Source organism: Chiloscyllium plagiosum, chromosome 45 (genome assembly GCF_004010195.1).
Source record: "Chiloscyllium plagiosum isolate BGI_BamShark_2017 chromosome 45, ASM401019v2, whole genome shotgun sequence".
NCBI classification, from domain to species: Eukaryota; Metazoa; Chordata; class Chondrichthyes; order Orectolobiformes; family Hemiscylliidae; genus Chiloscyllium; species Chiloscyllium plagiosum.
The window spans coordinates 8977988-8997225 of NC_057754.1; the positions used below are offsets into that span (position 1 = coordinate 8977988).

At 43.1% G+C, this 19238-nt stretch overlaps 1 protein-coding gene, 1 long non-coding RNA gene and 1 pseudogene across 2 annotated transcripts in view; 1 reads left to right on the forward strand and 2 right to left on the reverse strand.

Moving 5' to 3' along the window:
* Positions 1 to 5292, reverse strand: part of LOC122543902 (zinc finger protein 229-like) — a 93937-nt gene extending 88645 nt beyond the window's left edge. The window contains exon 1 of the mRNA XM_043682790.1: positions 4406 to 5292. Within this exon, the coding sequence (XP_043538725.1) occupies positions 4406 to 5207 (802 nt within the window). The 5' untranslated portion in view covers positions 5208 to 5292. The remainder of the gene's footprint in view (positions 1 to 4405) is intronic.
* LOC122543903 overlaps positions 1 to 19238 on the forward strand; it is an 88318-nt pseudogene that overhangs the window by 33106 nt on the left and 35974 nt on the right.
* Positions 433 to 3567, reverse strand: LOC122543904. Its single transcript, XR_006310182.1, has 2 exons — positions 3139 to 3567; positions 433 to 1706 (listed from the first exon to the last, which is right to left on the reverse strand). It is a non-coding gene; the product is annotated as an uncharacterized LOC122543904 (long non-coding RNA).

Genomic DNA, 19238 nt, shown 5'->3' on the forward strand with positions numbered 1-19238 from the left:
ATTTCAATTACAGATTTTCTACTTCCAGCTTTGTTTTTATGCCATGCGAATTCCCTCTCTGATTTCCATCCCCCTGACTAGCTCATTTATAATTTCCCATAAGCACTGGCAAATCTTTCCAACAGGATATTAGTCCCAGTCCTGCTAAAGTACTTGTCCTCCTTGTACAGTCTCTATCTGCCCCAGAATTCCAAAGCCATCCCTCATCCACTCACATATTCATTCACTATTCAACGACTGACTGCTGCTTTTGTGTTTATTTCTGTCTGCTGAAAACAACTTCCAAGCAAAGACTATCCAGTGTTGTAAGAATACTGAACAGTCCAGGTGTGTTTTTGTTTTAGGATTTGGTTTGGTAGACCCCATTTCTCCAAAGAAAATAATGTGTAAAAAAATTCAAGGAGCAAGAAAATAGGCAACAGGACTCTAGGATTAATTGGAAACAAAAGAATTTTTACTATGCATACTGAAAACTAAGACAAGCAAAACAGGTACAATGAATCTGTGAGATAATTATTCTAAGCCATACACATTCTATATACATTTTATATCAACATGAGGAAAACGTAAGTTAACAGATCAACTGTGCTTGAGCACCCTTTGTTAATTAGCCAATACAGTCAAGATCGATTCCACCCTGATCTAAGTGATACTGTAGGTCACCTAATTTAAATAAAAAAGTCTTAGCTCCTTCACAAGGAATTCTAAAATCTTCACTTTTGAAAATCTGGCATTGAAAGACACTCAGAGCCTCTCTGATTAGGACAAGCTGAAGGACTGCTCATGCCTGGGTCACTCAGTTTCGTACCCAGACAATGAGTTCCCCATTGAGACTGTTCCTAAGTATTTATCAGCACAATTTCAGCTTTAAGAAATGTCTAGCTTCAGTGAGCTGCTGATGTATTTCTGTAAGATCCAATCTTTTTCAGCTGCAGACCTTGCTTGTGGGCTTCTTTCAACTGCGCAGAGCAATCAATGGTTCCCAGGGCTTCTTTTTGACGTACATAACTGTTTTCCTTGGCATTGAGTTATCACTCCATAGGTCCTCTCCTAATAGCCTGAAGGCACATTTTCCACCTCAGCACACACTCAGCTCCAAACTGCAACTAAATTCTCTCAGCATACACACATCAAGATAAATCAAAAACCAGAGAATTTTAAGTTACACCCAGCTTCATGATGAGAATGCCTGCTCTGGGCTGTCTTTAACCTGGCATTCAAAGGTTTGCTGAATGTATTTTATTTAATTTAGTGCCAGCTAAATTGTATGCAGGCTTTACAGACACCACATCACCAGCTAAGAATATGAAAGAAAGTTAGTTAGAATTTTTGCTTAAATATGGTTTTACAGATACTTTAGAAGGCAGAATTAACAAGGTGAGCACTGGTCCTTTTCAATGTGAGTTTGGGGAATTAATACTGGAACATAGAAAAAGGCAGGTGAACAGGCATTTTGCTTTGGTCTTCACTACAGAGGATACAAGATCCCAGAAATAGTTGTAGATTAGGAAATGAAAAAGAGGAACTCAAGAAGAATGCGTTCGCCAGGGAACTGAGCAAATCATTGAAACCACAGGTTAACAAGGTGTTGATCGATTTCATCCCAGGGACTTCAAAGATGTGGCGGGTGAGATAATTGACGAGTTGGTTCTAATTTTCCAGATTTCTGTAGATTTGAGGAGGTTTCCATGAAGAACATGACTTTCCTTATTCAAAATAAACTAACAGGTCTGGAGATTCTATCATAAGTAAGGTGTGATAAGTGATTATTAAATAATTATGGCAAGGCACATAGAAAAGTCCAAGATAGTGAGGCAGAGTCAACATTGTTCTGTGAAAGAAGTTGTGTTGAACCAGTTTCCAGGGTAGTCTTTTGGAAAAGTAACGTGCTGCACTTAAAAGGGAAATTCATAATCTAATAAAGGACTTTGATGAAGGGACAAAAGGTACAGTTGCTAAATTTGCTGACAACCCAAGGATTGTTGGGAAAATAAGTTGTGAAGGGGATAAGAAGAGGCTGTGAAGGGATAGATGGGTTAAGTGAATGGGAAAATGGAGAATAAATTTAGGAAAATGAGAAATTGTCCATTTTAGCAAAGAGAATTGTATTAAAAACATTGAAATAATGAGATATTGGAGTTCTGTGAATCTGCATGTCCTAGTGCATGAATTGCAGATGGACAGTATGCAGTCCACAGCAAGTAAGTGGGAATGTCAATAGAATAAGAGAACATTGAGAAGATTTGAATTTCTTTCCAAATTCAAATCATTGAATGACAGAGTTGTTGGCTAGGAATAGTCAACCATATAGCTGTTGGTCTGGAGTCACCTGGAGGCCACACCAGACAAGACCATCAGATTTCCTTCCCTAAAGGGTTTAGTGAACCAAACAGGTTTTTATGGCAATCAACAGTGGTTACCATTAGGCTGGCTTGTTTATGCCCGATGATAAATTTAAAGAGGTTGTGCATCAGATATACAGGTATTAGTGAAATCACATCTGGACTAGAGAATCATACAGCACGGAAACAGATCCTTCAGTCATTTGTACCAAACAGACATCCCAATCTGATCTAGTCCATTTTCCAGCATTTGGCCCATGTTCCTCTAAACCTTTTCTAAACATATACCCATCCAGATGCCATTTAAATGTTGTAATTGTACCCACCTCCACCACTTCCTCTGACAGCTCATTCTATGCACACACACCATCCTCTGCATGAAAAGGTTACCCCCTCAGGTCCTTTGTAAGGTTTTCCCCTCTCACCTAAACCTACGCCCCTTAGTTTTGGACCCCCCTATCCTGGGGGAAAAAAACCTTGGTTATTCATACTATTCATGATCCTCATGATTTTATAAACCTCCATAAGTTCACCTCTCAGCTTCCGATGCTCCAGGGGAAAAAGTCCTGGCCTATTCAGCCTCTTCCTGTAGCTCAAACTCTCCAATCCTGGCAACGTCCTTGTAAATCACTTCTGCACCCTCTCAGGTTTGACAACATCCTTTCCAAAGAAAGGCCACCAGAATTGTACACGGTACTCTAAAAGTGGCCTCACCAATGTCCTATTGTGTACGGTATTAGTCACTTTATTTAATGGAGAATATAAATGCATTGGATGCAGCTCAGAGAAGATTTACCTGACTAATCCCGGGAGGTTCTCTTCAAGCCGGAGGGTCACGGTTTCAAAATAATGGGCTTCCCATTTGAAGAGAGAGGAGAAGTTTGTTCTGTCAGAAGATTGACAATGTTTGGAATTGTCTTCCTCAAAAGGCAGTGAGCATATTTAAGGCAGAAGCAGAGAGTGTTTTAATCAGCAGGGAGATGAAACCGCATCAGAGGTAGATGGAAATATACAATGATCACTTCAGTTATAAGCTTATTGAATGGTGGAACAGGCTGAAAAGGACCAAGTGGTCCATCCTGCTTTTAATTCATGTCTGCACATTCATATGTATGCAATGCAAACTCCTAACTAAGTCCCGATTTCTTCTGGGAAACCCCTCAGCTCTCTCTTGACCATTGGGAAAGGTGTTACTAGCTGTCCACAACAATTTGATAACTGGACCACTTACCTGGAGTTAGGCAGCCTTGCTTCACTCTGAATTGCTAACAACTGTTTGTATTGAAGCAGGATGCTCTAGAACTGATGGTGCTCTTGCCTCTTCTTGATCAGAAACTCACTCTTAAAATACAATATCTGGCATTGAAAAAGACATGATTTAAAATGTTTCACATTATGTCTAAATTTACTGCATGTTTTTCCAGTTTTAAGCCCTATTATCTATGCAGATGTGCCACAGAGATTAACATTTAACTCATTTGCTCTGATTCCACAAACAATCAGCTCCTGAAAATTTCTGCTCGTCAACCATTTCTCTCCAAATCAGCTTGGATTTCTGTCTGAGATTTTGCTTTCTTTTAATTTCCAAGTTTCAACATTCAGCTAGCACTTTCCGTTGGAATCATGAAAGACTTTAGTGGGAGGAAGAAACTGGAGCCAATCTTTACTTGGAATCAATTTATTTACGGAGTGGAATTTTGCAGGTATCTCTCTCCTGACTGCATTCTATTGTGTCATTAAGTGTCCTTTTATATGCACTCATGTAACCATCCAATCAATGAACTCCACTAGTGTATACTTCACCTCAGCTGATACAACTAACACCCATGGTCACTGCCTTGAAAAGGTTTCTACTCAGTGTACAAAGTTAAAAATCACACAACACCAGGTTATAGTCCAACAGGTTTAATTGGAAGCACACTAGCTTTCAGGTTGCTCCGAAAGCTAGTGTGCTTCCAATTAAACCTGTTGGACTATAACCTGGTGTTGTGTGATTTTTAAATTTGTACAGCCCAGTCCAACACCAGCATCTCCAAATCATGTCTACTCAGTGTGGCTGCCACGGTGTCGGAGCAATGTGGATGACTCACTGAAGCCCTTCCCACACACAAAACAAATGAATGGCCTCTCTCCAGTATGAGCATGCCTGTGTTTCCGCAGGCTGGATGAATCAATGAATCCCCTCCCGCACTCTGAGCAGGTGAACGGCCTCTCTCCAGTGTGAACACGTTGGTGTATCAACAAACTTGATGACTCAGTGAATCCTTTCCCACACGTGGTGCAGGTGAACGGCCTCTCTCCAGTGTGAACTCGCTGGTGCCTCAGCAGACTGGTCGATCGAGTAAATTCCTTGCCACACATGGAACAGGGGAATGGCTTCTCTCCAGTGTGAGCCATCTGGTGTCGCAACAGGCTTGACAACTGAGTGAATCCCTTCCCACACATGGAGCAGATGAAAGGCCTCTCCCCAGTGTGAACACGCTGGTGTGTCAGCAGGTGGGATGACTGAGTGAATCCCTTCCCACATATGGAGCAGATGAATGGCCTCTCCCCAGTGTGAACGCGCTGGTGAGTCAGCAGATGGGATAAGTGAGCAAATCCCTTCCCACACTCAGAACAGGTCAATGGCCTCTCCTCCGAGTGAATTTGTTGGTGTTTGCACAAGCTTGACGAATCAGTGAATCTCTTCCCACACTCAGAGCAGTTGAATGGCCTCTCCCCAGTATGAACTCGCTGGTGCTTCCGCAAGCTAGATGAATAATTGAATCCCCTCCCACACTCAGAGCAGGTGAACAGCTTTTCCCTGTCATGTAATCGCTGGTGTCTCCGCAGGTTGGATGAAACAGTAAATTCCTTTCCACACATGGAGCAGATGAATGGCCTCTCCCCAGTGTGAACTCGCTGGTGTCTCTGGAGACTGGATGAAGCACCAAAACCCTTTCCACACTCAGAGCAGGTAAAAGGTCTCTCCCCGCTGTGCACCCATCCATGTGTCAGCAGGTCAGGTGCCTTCGTTAATACTTTCCCACACGCAGAGCCTGAGAATTGCTGCTCTCGGATGTGAACTCGCTGGTGTAAATGCAAGTTGGATAACTGAGTGAATCCCTTCCCACAGTCAGAACAGCTGAATGGTCTTTCCCCGGTGTGACCACGTCGATGTGTTTCTAGCTGTGATGGAGCTTTGAATCCCTTCCCACAGTCCCCACATTTCCATGGTTTCTCTGTGGCGCTGGTATCTTTATGTCTCTCCAGGTTGGACGGTCAGTTGAAGCCTTGATGACACACAGAATGTGTATGGATTCACACTGCTGTAACAGTGTGATGTTTTTTAAGCCTGCGTAACTGGTTAAAGCTCTTTCCACAGTCGCTTCATTGGAACACTTTCACTTAAGAGTGCATGAAGGTGTTTTTCTGTGTGCCTCACTGATTTTACAGCCACTCTGATGTAGATAATTTTTTGAAGAGTGAATATACAAAACAATTCTCCTTCCAAACTTAAAGACCGATGATAATCAAGTCCCAATGAATAATGCGACTCTATCAGATCTCCAGGTGATGTTTGGTGTGAGATTTGTTTGCAAATCCTTCCCTTTTAATGTTCTGTAAAATTAATTAATAAAAGTCATTGCTGTCAGTACAGGACAGAAATTTACAGCATACAGTTCTTTATCCTTTTAAATATTCTTTCCTCTCTCATTCTCCTAGCTATAAGTCTCCATACCACATACTTTCCCTGAATTCCTCCTCCCTGCACCTAGTCTCAAGTTTATTGAATATTGCAACCCAAGTTGATTGACAGATCCATGATTACCATCTCCATGCAATACATGGAGATATGAAGCTCATAGTACTAGACTAAAACTGTGTGCCACACACAATACTGATGAAGGGCTTATGCCCAAAACATCGATTCTCTTGCTTCTCGGATGCTGCCTAACCTGCTGTGCTTTTCCAGCACCACACTTTTCGACTCTGATCTCCAACATGTGCAGTCCTCACTTTCTCCCACAATACTGTATTACTCAATTTAGAGGTACATGAGGATTATAAAGAAGAACTTTATTTCCTGAAACTCTCTGCCTACAAAGCTGGTGGAAGCAGAGATGATCAATGATTTCAAAACAAAATTACTCAGGTACTTAAATAAACTTGCAAGACTATGGGGATTTAGAGAGCGAATAGGACTGATTGGATTGCTCTACATGAGCTTAGCATGAACTTATGTCACCATTTAGGTTTCTCCTGTGTCTTAATTACAAGTGGAAACAGTACTGTAACCTGGAAATAACACTATAACTGGTTCGGTGAACTGGCCATGCTAAATCACACTTTTATGTTCACAGATGTGTGAATTTGCCATGGTAAATGCGGGGTGTGGGTCTGGGTAGGATGCTTTTCTGAGGGTTGCCGCACACTCGATGAGCCAAATGGCCTCTGCCTGCACTCTCGGGGTTCTATGAAGTAAATGCAGGGCCATATCACAAGGACCTGAAATAAAAGCAAATCTACTTTATGTAGGAACCGTAAATAATTTGTCCTATAATACCACTGTGCTGTACATCTCTATGAGTCTACACTATGTCCCCTTAAATGTGGGGAACCGTTCCTTTATTCGTGAATTGCAGGAAGAAGGCCCCATCATTTTCACCAGCTAAATAAATGCGTCAAGCTGAGAGAGTAAAAAGGAATGACAAGAGAGAGACCTGGACCAACCTTTTCAGATTCTGCAGCTTCCCTGGATTCACTTCCTCTTCCTTCAAGTGAAGAACTCAACCACATACTGAGGTCAGGGAATAAACATTGCCTTCCTTCCGGAAGCTGCTCAGAGGAGGAAGTGTCAATCTGATGCTCCAGGCATGGTTTCTATTGTGACGTCACAATAGGACACTGTCTGAAGCAGCTAATCGGAATGAGGCTCCAGGGTTTCCAGGCAACTGGGCTGTGGCTCCGCCTAATGCAACGCGCGTGGTCTGGGCTGCGCTGACTCGCTGCAGTTCGGCGAGAAGTTCAGGGAGTGACCCTTCAGTTTGCTGCACGAAAACTCCTCCCTTCTGTGTCCAGCATAGATTCTCTGCAGCGCAAATAGAGGCTATTCGGCTCATCACGTTTGTACCGAACTTGTGAAGTGCACCCCACCCCGCCAAGTTTCATTTCACATGCGGCGAAGCTGCATATTTCTGGACTGTGCGAGGAAATGGAGCACCCAGAGGAATCGAAACTGCGTACTTAGTGTTTGAGGCAGCAGTGCTAACCACTCAGCCACAGTGCCACTCTTAAGTAAGAATGTGGGCATCGATCACACTATCTCGTGTGCTAAGTGAGCGCTCTACCATTTGTGTCATTTCCTCCTCCCCCAGGACGGAGAGAGAGAGGGATGCAGGATCTGGAGGTGGAGTGAGGTCCATTCTCAGGGTGGGGGTTTGGTGAAGTGCTGCTGATTATGTGACCAAGGACTGACACTGAAACCCATACTGACTGATCTATTCCAAATACATGCTTCATTGATAAAGGCAAAAGTGCAGTAGTTCTACCAGTTGCTGTCTCATCAGAAATTCTGTGTCCTGTGATCTTGCCCCACTAGCTGCTTGATGAAACAGTGCTCCAAAAGCTTGTACTTCCAAATAAACCTGTAGGATGAAAACCTGGTGTTGTGTGATTTTTAACTTTGTCCACCGCAGTCCAACACTGGCTCCTCCGCATCATCAGAATATTGAACCCATGCTGTTGGTGTTTCTCTGCCTCCCAAATCAGATATTGAGCTAACCTACCTCCACACTTAATTGATAATGTGATGTAAGCTATGGGATTTCTGTGCAAGTTTGGATCCTGCTTTTGAGTTAGTCACCAGTGAGTTTATTTTTCAGTGTCAGAAGTTCATAGCTAATCTGTAAGTATTTCTGTCGCCATGGCAATTACTTTGAAAATAATTTTTGAAGCCTGGCTGTGGAGTGAATAGTTTGTGCACTGATAATTTTTCGTTTATTTTAGAATGCTTGTGACTGAGCATGGTTATCCGACAGAGATTTACCTGCACTTCCACATGTCATCTACTGTGTCCGTTGCTCTCGATGTGCTCTCCTCTACATTGGGGATACAGGATGCCAACTTGCGGAATGTTTCAGAGAACATCTCTGGGACACACACTAAACAATCCCACCGCCTTGTGGCCAAACACTTTTAACTCCCCCTCCCACTCCGCCTGGGCCTCCTCCACTGCCAAACTCTAGCCACCTGATGTCTGGAAGAAGAACACCTCATCTTCCTCCTTGGGACCCGACAATCACACAGGATCAATGTAGATTTCACCAGTTTCCTCATTTCCCTTCCCCTGACCTTATCCCAGATCCAACCATCCAACTTGGCACCGCCCGGTTGACCTGTCCTACCTGTCCATCTTCCTTTCCACCTATCCGCTCCACCCTCCATTCTGACCTATCACCTTCACCCCTATTTTCTTCTACCTATCACATTACCAGCTACCTTGCCCCCCAGCCCAGCCCCTCCTCCCATTTATCACTCATTCCTGATGAAGAGCTTACACTCAAAACATTGATTCTCCTGCTCCTCGGATGCTTCCTGACTGGCTGTGCTTTTCCAGCACCGCACTCTTCGACACTAAGCATAGTAAATAAAGGGGCCTCAAAGTTTTGTTACACAGCTCCAGAATTTTTTTCTTTTGTAGTAAACTTTTTTTTGTTCAAGCAAAATCTGAAGCATTGCATATTTATGTACTATTATCACTAGACTATTAATCCAGAGATCCAGAATGTTCTGGGAACCCAGGTTCAATTCCCACCAGTGGAATTTGAATACAATTTTAAAAGACTGGAAGTAAGCGTTTAATGGTGATCATGAATCCATTGTCAATTATCGTAAAAACTCCTCTGGTTCACTTTAGGGAAGGGAACTGCCATCCTTACATCATCTGGCCTACTTGTGATTCCAGACCCGCAGCAATGTGATTGACTTTTACATCAGGAATGGGCATTAAATGTTAGTCTTAGCAGCGACGCCCTCATCCCATGAATGAAAAATTGATACAGTTGAGCAGGACAAACAAGGCAAGGGAATGCATAATAAATCAGGTTGTAAATTTGCTCGCTGAGCTGGTAGATTTGTTCTCAGGTGTTTTGACACCATGTTAGGTTTCATCAGTTAGCCTCCGGTGAAGCGCTGGTGTTCTTCCCCACTTGCTATTTATCTGTCTCAGTTTGTTGTGGTGGGTGATAGCATTTCTGGTTCTGTTTCTGAGAGGTTGGTAAATGGGGTCCAAATTTACATGTTTGTTAATGGAGTTCCTGTTTGAATGCCAGGCCTCTAGGAATTCCCGTGCGTGCCGTTGTTTAGCCTGTCCCAGGGTGGATGTATTGTCCCAGTCGAACTGGTGTCCATTTTTGTCTGTGTGTACGGATACCAGTGATAGTTGGTCATGTCTTTTGGTGGCTAATTGGCCACAAACGGAGCTGCATCAGGACATTATTTAAATGTGGGCGGCACAGTGGTTAGCACTGCTGCCTCTCAAGCGCCAGAGACCCGGGTTCAATTCCCGACTCCGGCGACTGACTGTGTGGAGTTTGCACATTCTCCCCGTGTCTGCGTGGGTTTCCTCCGGGTGCTCCGGTTTCCTCCCACAGTCCAAAAATGTGCAGATTAGGTGAATTGGCCATGCTAAATTGCCCGTAGTATTAGGTGCAGGCGTAAATGTAGGGGAATGGGTCTTGGTGGGTGCGCTTCAGCGGGTCGGTGTGGACTTGTTGGGCCGAAGGGCCTGTTTCCACACTGTAAGTATTCTAATCTTCTAATCTAAAAAATTCTAATCTAAATGAGCCACAACACATTGCAGCACCCAAGAACTACGAGAAGCTGAATACAACATATTAGTAAGCACAGTCCGTTGATTCCTACACAACAGACCTAAATGAGAAGACATAACATGCCCAGAGACCCTAGCCACCCTGTCATACATCAAAGAAATCTCGGAGATGACCAGGGTAGGACCAGACTACTCCAGCCCCTAGGCATCATGGTTGCCCACAAATCTACCACTACACTGAAACAACTCCTGATGAATTTAAAGGACCCCATACCAACAACCAGCAGAATGAACGTCATATACAAAATACCCTACAAGGACTGCAACAATCATGGCATTGGACAAACGGGCAGAAGGCTAGGCATCAGGATACATGTGCACCAATTAGCCACCAAAAGACATGACCAACTATCACTGGTATCCATACACACAGACGAAGCGGGACACCAGTTAGACTGGGACAATACATCCATCCTGGGACAGGCTAAACAAAGACACGCATGCGAACTCCTAGAGGCCTGGCATTCAAACTAGAACTCGATTAACAAACATATCGATTTGGACCCCATTTACCAACCTCTCAGAAACAGAACCAGAAATGATATCACCCACCACAATAAACCGAGACAGATAAATAGCAAGTGGGGCAGAAGACCAATCCTTCACCGGAGGCTCACTGCTGAGCCCATCCTTCCTATAATAGTGACCAGAACTGCACACATTACTCCAGAAGAGGTCTCATCAACGTCCTATACAACGTCAGCATGACGTCCCAACTCCTATACTCAAAGATCTGAGCGATGAAGGCAAACGAGCTAAACATCTTCTTAACCACCCTGTCTACATATGACACAAATTTCAAAGAATTATGTACCTGAACCCATAGGTTTCTCTGTTCTACAACACTAACTAAAACCCATTCATTGTATAAGTCCTGTCTGTGTTTGTTTTACCAAAATCTAATACCTTACATTAATCTAAATTAAACTCCATTGACACTCCTCAGCTCATTGACCCAACTGATCAAAATTTCTTTGTAATCTTAAATAACCTTCTTCAATAGCCACTATACCGTCAATTTTGGTGTCATCTGCAAACTTACTACCCATGCCTCCTGTATTCTCATCTAAATCATTTAAATAAATGACAAAGAAATGTGTACCCAGTACCAATCCCTGTGGAACACTGCTGGTCACAGGCCTCTAGTCTGAAAAACAACCCTCCGCCACCACTCTGTCTGCTGCCATAAAGCCAATTTTGTACCCTATTGGCAAGCTCACCCTGAATCCCATGTGATTTAACCTTAATAATTCATTTTCCTTGGAGCAGAGGAGACATGATTGAGATGTATAAGGTTATAATGGGTGTAAGTAAGGCAGAAAGGAAGAAACGTTTCCCTTTGATGGAGGAATTAGTGACCAGGGCACAGACTTAGAGGAAATTTAGAGTATTGTGATTCAATTTGTCATTGTCACGTGCTGAGGAACAGGGAAAAGTGTTGTCTTACGTGCTTTACAGACAGATCATACTATACAAGTGCAGAAAGAGATGGAGAAAGATATGGAGAAAGACATGAAGACCTGGGAGTTTGTGGAGGTTAACGGTGATATCTTGGGGACAGTCCATATCACAATAGAGGAGGTGTTGGATGTGTTAGAATATATGAAGATAGATAAATCTCCTAGTCCTGACCAGATATATCCAAGAACACTGCAAGAGGCTAGAGAAGGAATTGCAGGGACCCTGGCTGATATTTCTGCATCATCGCTGGCCATGGGTAAGGTCCTGGAAGACTGGAGGGTAGCGAATGTTGTGCCCTTTCAAGAAGGAATCCAAAGAGAAACCTGGGAACTATAGACCAGTCAGCCTAACATCTGTGATAGATAATTTACTTGAGAAGGTTCTGAGAGATAAGATATATATGCATTTGGAAAGACAGGGTTTGATTAGGAGCAGTCAGCATGGCTTTGTGCGTGGGAGATCATATCTCACAAGTTTGTTAGAGTTCGTTGATGAAGTGACCAGGAAGGTTGACGACGGCAGGGCAGTAGAAAAATTCTATATGTATTTCAGTAAGGCCTTTGATAAGGTTCCATATGGTAAGCTGCTCTGGAATCCAGGAGGAGCTGGCAAATTGGATACACAATTGGCCTGATGGTAGGAAACAGACAGAAATAGTGTAAGGATGCTTGGACTGGAAGCCTGTGACTAGTGAAGTGCCTCAGGGGTTGGTGCTGGGTGCATTACTGTTTGTTATCTATATCAATGATTTGGATTAGAATGTACAAAGCATGATTAGTAAGTTTGCAGATGACACAAAAATAGACGGTATCATGGACAGTGAGGGGGTTTATCAGAAATTGCAGCAGGACTGTGGGGAAGTGGGCCAAGAAATGGCAAATGGTGTTTAATATAGGTAAGTATGAGATCTTGCATTTTGGAAAGTCAAATCAAGGTCGAAGTTTCATGGTGAATGGTAGGGCCATTCGGTGTGTAGTGGAACAGAGGGACCTTGCAGTTCAGGTGCACAGTTCTCTGAAAGTGGAGTCACAAGTAGACAGGGCAGTGAAGAAGGCTTTTGGCACACTGGCCTTCATCAGTCAGGGCTTTGATTATAGAAGTTGGGAAGTTATGTTGCAGTTGTACAGGATATCAGTGAGACCGCACTTGGAGTATTATGTTCAGTAACTGGAAAGAGTGCAGAAGAAATTTATAAGGATATTCCCAGGATTCAATGGTCTGAGTTATAGGGAGAGGTTGGACAAGCTCGAACTTTTTACTTCAGAGGTTAGAAGACTGAGGGGGAATCTTATGGAAGTGTATAAGACAGTGAGAGGCATGGATAGGTGAGTGCACTCAGTCTTTTCCCAGGGTTGGGGAATCGAGAACGAGAGGGCATCAGTTTAAGGTGAGAGGGGAAAGAATAAAAGGGAACCTGAGGGGCAACTTTTTTACACAGAGGGTTGTACACATATGGAATGAGCTGCCAGCAGAAGTGGTTGAGGTGGGTACATTAACAACATTTAAAAGGCATTTGGACAAATACATGGATAGGAAATGATTAGAAGGATATGGGCCAAGTGCAGGGAAATGGGGTTAGTGTGGAAGGACATTTTCGTTGGCATTAACCAGTTTGGGCCGAAGGGCCTGTCTCCGTGCTGTGGGACTCTATGACTCCATGCATCAGAGGAACAGAATAGAGTGCAGGTTACAATGTTACAGCTGCCAAGAAGGTGCAGAGAGAGATCAACATTAACATGAAAGAGGTCCATTCAAAATTGTCAACAGTGGGGAAGTAGCTGTTCTTAAATCTGTTCATACATATGTACAAACTTTTATATCTTTTGCGCAACACAAGAGAGTGGAAGAGAATATAACTGGGGTGGGAGGGATCTTTGGTTTTGTTGGCATCGTTCCCAAAGCAGCAGGAAGTATTGGTGGCATCAATAGATGGAAGGCTGGTTCCTGTGATTGACTGCACTGTGTTCATGACTCTCTGTAGTGTCTTTCAGTCTTGGTACGAGCAAATGCCATACGCTATAATGCATCCAGATAGGATGCTTTCTATAGTGCATCTATAAAGTAGAGGCATTGCTGTGTTTTCTTGACGGTAGTGTCAAGTGGGTGGACCAGGACAGATTTTTAATTTTGTTTCTTTACCCAGAGGAATCTGGAACTCTCTACCTATAAAGGCAGAAGAAGCAGAAACCCTCATAACATTTAAGACGTATTTAAGATGTCAAGGCTGTGGGCCAAGTGCTGGGAAATGGGATTAGAATAGTTCGGTGGATGTTTTCGATGTGATGGGTCAAAGGACCCTTTTTTTCTGGGCTGTAGATCTCTGATCCTAAGCTGGATTTCTCTCTGTAATCTGACTTGCCCAGTAATAACATCAGTTGGGATCATAACAATGAATGTTTCAGTTTAACCATTACAGTCAAATATTTGAGAAAATTAACCCTTGTCATTCAGTTCATTTCACTGGGGTTAATGTAAATTTGTTATTTTTGAGATTATCATTCTGCACAGGGAGCATAACAACATAGGTATTTCTGGTGTTGCCAGATGATTTATTGTCCTGCCTGGTAACTGTGGGGGGAATGAGTTTCAGTTCGTGGCATAGTGCCACCAGTATTAGGGTAGAGGGGGAGTTTCGGTATTTCACTTCTACCATGCTTGGATTATAGTATTGGATAATTGAATAACTAGGATGGAGTGGGCTTTAACTAACTGGGTGGTGGGTATTGAGGGGGGTGGATGTTGTGAATAGTTGGAAGAGGCTTACAGGGTGGGAGGATACAGCAGTATTACAGGGAATCTATTGGATTATACCCAGAATGGGACAGAAAAGCATGGAGGTTACAAGTAGAAATATAGCAGGAAATTGGGTTAAAGGTGGAAAAATGTTGAAAAGACAAATTTAGAGTTGAATATCCTTTATGTGAATGCATGTATTATTTGGAATGAAATGGATAAACTAATAGGACAACAATAGACATGGTTACAAAGGGTTGGCATGGTGATTCAGTGCTTAGCACTGCTGCCTCACAGCACCAGGGACCTGGGTTTGATTCCAGCCAGAGGCAACCATGTGTGGAGTTTGCACATTCTCCCTGTATCTGTGTGGCTCCCCTCCAGGTGCTCTGGTTTCCTCCCATAGTCCAAAGATGTGCATTCTAAGTGGATTAGCCATGGGGGGTGCAGGATTACAGGAAAGGGGATCTGGTCTAGTTGGGATGCTCCCCGGAAAGTTGGTGTGGAGTCGATGGGCCGAATGGCTTGTATCCACACTGCAGGGATTCTATGATTCTAAAAAGATCAAAGCTGGAAACTAAATATTCAGAGGAATGAGACTTTTGAAAAGGACAGCAGAAAGGAAAATGTGGAGAGCTTTTAGTACCGTTTAGAATAAGTATGATAGCAAGAAATGATCTTGGATTGGAAAGTGTAGAATCCTTATGAATCATTGAATCCTTACAGTGCAGAAACATGCCACTCAGCTCATCGAATTTGCACTGACCCTCCCACCCAGACCAAACCCCACATCCTATCCCATATGGCTAACCCACCTCACCTGCACATTCCTGGACACTATAGGGCAACGTAGCACAGCCAACCAATCAAAGCTGCATTTAGAAATACATGATATACTCAAGCAGAATGCACATGGCTTCTAACCAGGGATCAGACTATTTTGGATCTAGTAATGAGGCAGGTTTAATAAATTATTAAAAGATCCACTGGGAAACAGTGATCAAAGCATAATTTAGCATTCAGTTTGACTGCAAGGAATTTGGGTCAGAAACAACTGTGCTGAACTTAAATATGGCTAATTACAAAGGAATGAGGATTTGTAGACCAAGTTAGAGTGGATTAGGAGGGAGTTTAGTAGTGAAGAAGGTTGAGGAAAAATAGCAGATTTTTAAGAAAGTAGTTAATGGCTCAAAAATGTGTATTTCAATGAGAAAAGATAATTCTAGGAAAGGGATAAGCCAACTATGATTAACCAAGAAAGTTAAGCTTAGCATCAAATTTAAAAAAATAATAATACAATGTGATAATGATAAAGAAACATTTAAAAAGGCCATAAGATATAGAAGCAGAATTAGAGCAAAATGAGTAAAGATTTGGATCAAAGATAGTAGTGGAAAGTTGTGTGTGGAATCTGAGGACATAGGGGAAGTTCTTAATGAATACTTTTTGTCAGTATTCACATTGGAAGAGGGCAATGTTAGTGAGAGTGCAGAGATACAGGCTACAAGATTAGATGGGATTGAGGTTGACAAAGAGGAGGTTTCAGCAATTTTGGAAGATATGAAAATAGATAAAACTCCAGGCCCTGTGGGATTTATCCTCAGATTGTCTGGGAAGCCAGGGAGGAGATTGCAGAGCCTTCAACCTTTATGTCATCATTGTCGACAGGAGTAGTGCCAGAAGACTGTTGTTCCCACAAATGTTGTTCCCTTGTTTAAAAAGGGGAGTCGGGACAACCCTGGTGATTATTGGCCAGTGAGTCTTACTTTGGTTGTGGGTAAGGTGTTGGAAAATGTCATAAGAGATAGGATTTATAATCATCTGGAAAGGAATAAATTGATTAGGAAGTGTCAACACGGTTTGTGAACCGTAGGTCACGCCTCACTAACCTTATTCAGTTCTTCGAGAAGGTGATAAAACAGGTGGATGAAGGTAAGTTAGTTGATGTGGTGTATATGGACTTCAGTCAGGCAATTGCACAAAATAAGGAGTTTCAGATTGAAGGTGATTTAGCAGTTTGGATCAGAAATTGTTTAGCTGAAAGAAGACAAAGGGTGGTGGTTGATGGGAAATGTTCATCCTGGCACTCAGTTACTAGTGGTGTGCCACAACTATCTGTTTTGGGGCCACTGCTGTTTGTCATTTTTATAAATGATCTGGATGAGGGTGTAGAACGATGGGTTAGCAAATTTGCCGATAACACTAAGGTAGACAGAGTTGTGGATAGTGCCGAAGGATGTTGTGGGTTACAGCGGGACGTAAATAAGATGCAGAGCTGGGTTGAGAAGTGGCAAATGGAGTTTAATGCGGAAATGTGTGAGGTAGTTCACTTCAGAAGGAGTAACAGGAATGCAGAGTACTGGGCTAATGGTAAAATTCTTGGCAGTGTAGATGAACAGAGAGCTTTCGGTATCCAGGTGCATAAATCCCTGAAAGATGCCACCCAGGTTGATAGGGTTGTTAAGAAGGCATATGGTGTGTTGGCATTTATTGATGGGGGATTGAGTTTCGGAGCCAAGAAGTCATGCTTCAGCTGTACAAGACGCTGATATGGCCGTACCTTGAGTATTGCATGCAGTTCTGGTCACCGCATTATAGGAAGGACGTGGAAGCTTGGAAAGGGTTCAGAAATGTACTCGGATGTTGCCTGGGATGGAAGGAAGGTTTTACGAGGGAAGCCTGAGGGAATTGAGGCTGTTTTCATTGGAGAGAAGGTTGAGAGGTGACTTAATCGAGACGTATAGATAATCAGAGGATTAGATAGCGTGGAAAATGAGAGCCTTTTTCCTTGGATGGAGGCTTGTACGAGGGTATATAGCTTCAAATTGAGGGGTGATAGATTTAGGACAGATATCAGGGATAGTTTATTTTCTCAGAGAGTAGTAGGGATGTGGAATGGCCTGCTTGCAACAGTAGTAGACTCGCTGACGTTAAGGGCATTTAAATGGGCATTGGACATACATATGGATAATAATGGAACGGTGTAGGTTAGATGGGCATCGGACTAATTTCGCAGGTCAGCGCAACATTGAGGGCCAAAGGTCCTGTACTGCGCTGTAACGTTCAATGTTCTAATTCAGCTATTTCGTCCATTATGACTGCTTCACCATTCTATCATGGCTGATATGTTTCTCAAACCATTTCTCCTGCCTACCCCCTGTAACCTTTGATCCCCTTACTAATCAGAACCTATCTATCCCTATCTTAAAGACACTCAGTAATTTGGCTTCCACAGCCTTCTGCAGCAACGAGTTCTGCAGAGTCACTACCCTCTGGCTGAAGAAATTGCTCCTCATCTCAGTTCTGGTCCCTTCACTCTGAGGCAATGTGTTTGAGTCCTAGTCACACAACACAGAAACAGACCCTTCTGTCCAACATGTCCATGCTGACCTAGTCCTATTCACCAGCATTTGGCCCATATCCCTCTAAACTCTTCCTATTCATATATCCATTAAAATGCCTTTTAAATGCTGTAATTATACCAACCTCCACCACTTCCTCTGACCGCTCATCCCATTCAAGCACCACTCTCTGCATGACAAGGTTACCTCACAGGTTCTTTTTAAAAATCTTTCCCTTCTCACATTAAATCTATGGCCTTTAGCTTTGGACTCCCCTATCCTGGGAAAAAATACCTTGGCTATTCACCCTATCCAAGTCCCTTATGATTTTTTAAACCTCTATAAGGTCACCCTTCAGCCTCTTTCCTACTGATGGAAACATCCTCATGTCCACCCTATTTAGGCCTCTCAGTATTCTGCAGGTAATGACATTCCCCCTTCATCCTTCTAAACTCCGAATACAGATCGAGGGTCCTCAACCCCTCCTCATATGACAAGCCCTTCATTCCCGGGATCATTCATGTAAATGTCCTCTGGACCCCCTCCAAGGCCAGGTACATCCTTCCTTTGATTTCACGTCCAAAACTGCTCAAGATATTGTATACTGCACTATTTAATTAGAATGCCCTCAATCTTACATTAACCAACCCCTTCTCATTGTTGTCCCTTGTCTGCTGTGCATGAAATTAGCTTCCTGACTGTTACCAAACTCTCTGTCCTATCACTTGTTCTGGAAATTTTAATAATCTCTCCCAAGCTCTCCTCCATTGAACTTTTTCCATAATTTTTGGAGCAACTGAAAGCCACGCCTCAACTATTTATTTTAAAGCCCTATCTCCAGCCCTGGTTAAGTGATTCACCAGGACTCTGGTCTCAGCATGAATTAGGTGGAGCCCATCCCATTGAGACTGATCCCTCCTTCCCTAGGACTGGTACCAAAGTCCCATGAATTTGAACCCATTTCTCAAACCAGACCTTGAGCCGCAAAGCTCAAATTGGGCAACATGGTGGTTCAGCACTGTTGCCTCACAGTGCCAGGGACCTGGGTTCAATTCCAGCCTTGGTTGATTGTTTGTGTGACGTTGGCACATGCTCCCAATGTCTGTGTAAGTTTCCTCTGGGTGCTCCGTTTTCCTCCCACAATCCAAAGATGTGCAGGGGATGGATTGCCCATGCTAAATTGCCTCATAGTTAGCCATGGGAAATGCGGGGTCCCAGAATAGGGTGGCGGGATGTTCTTTGGAGTGGATTGGATGGGCTGAATGGCCTGCTTCCACACTGTAGGTATTCTATAATTCAAAACCAACCAATTATGACCAGAAAAGAAGGGAGAAAATAAACTGAGGGTAAACTTGCCAGAAATATTATGATGTTCAGTAAGACCTTCTTTAAACATATAACAAAGAAGAGAGAGGCCAAAGTGAATATAGAGAACCGAGGCTGGGGAAATAATGGGGAACAAGGAAATGACAGAGGAGTTGAATAAAC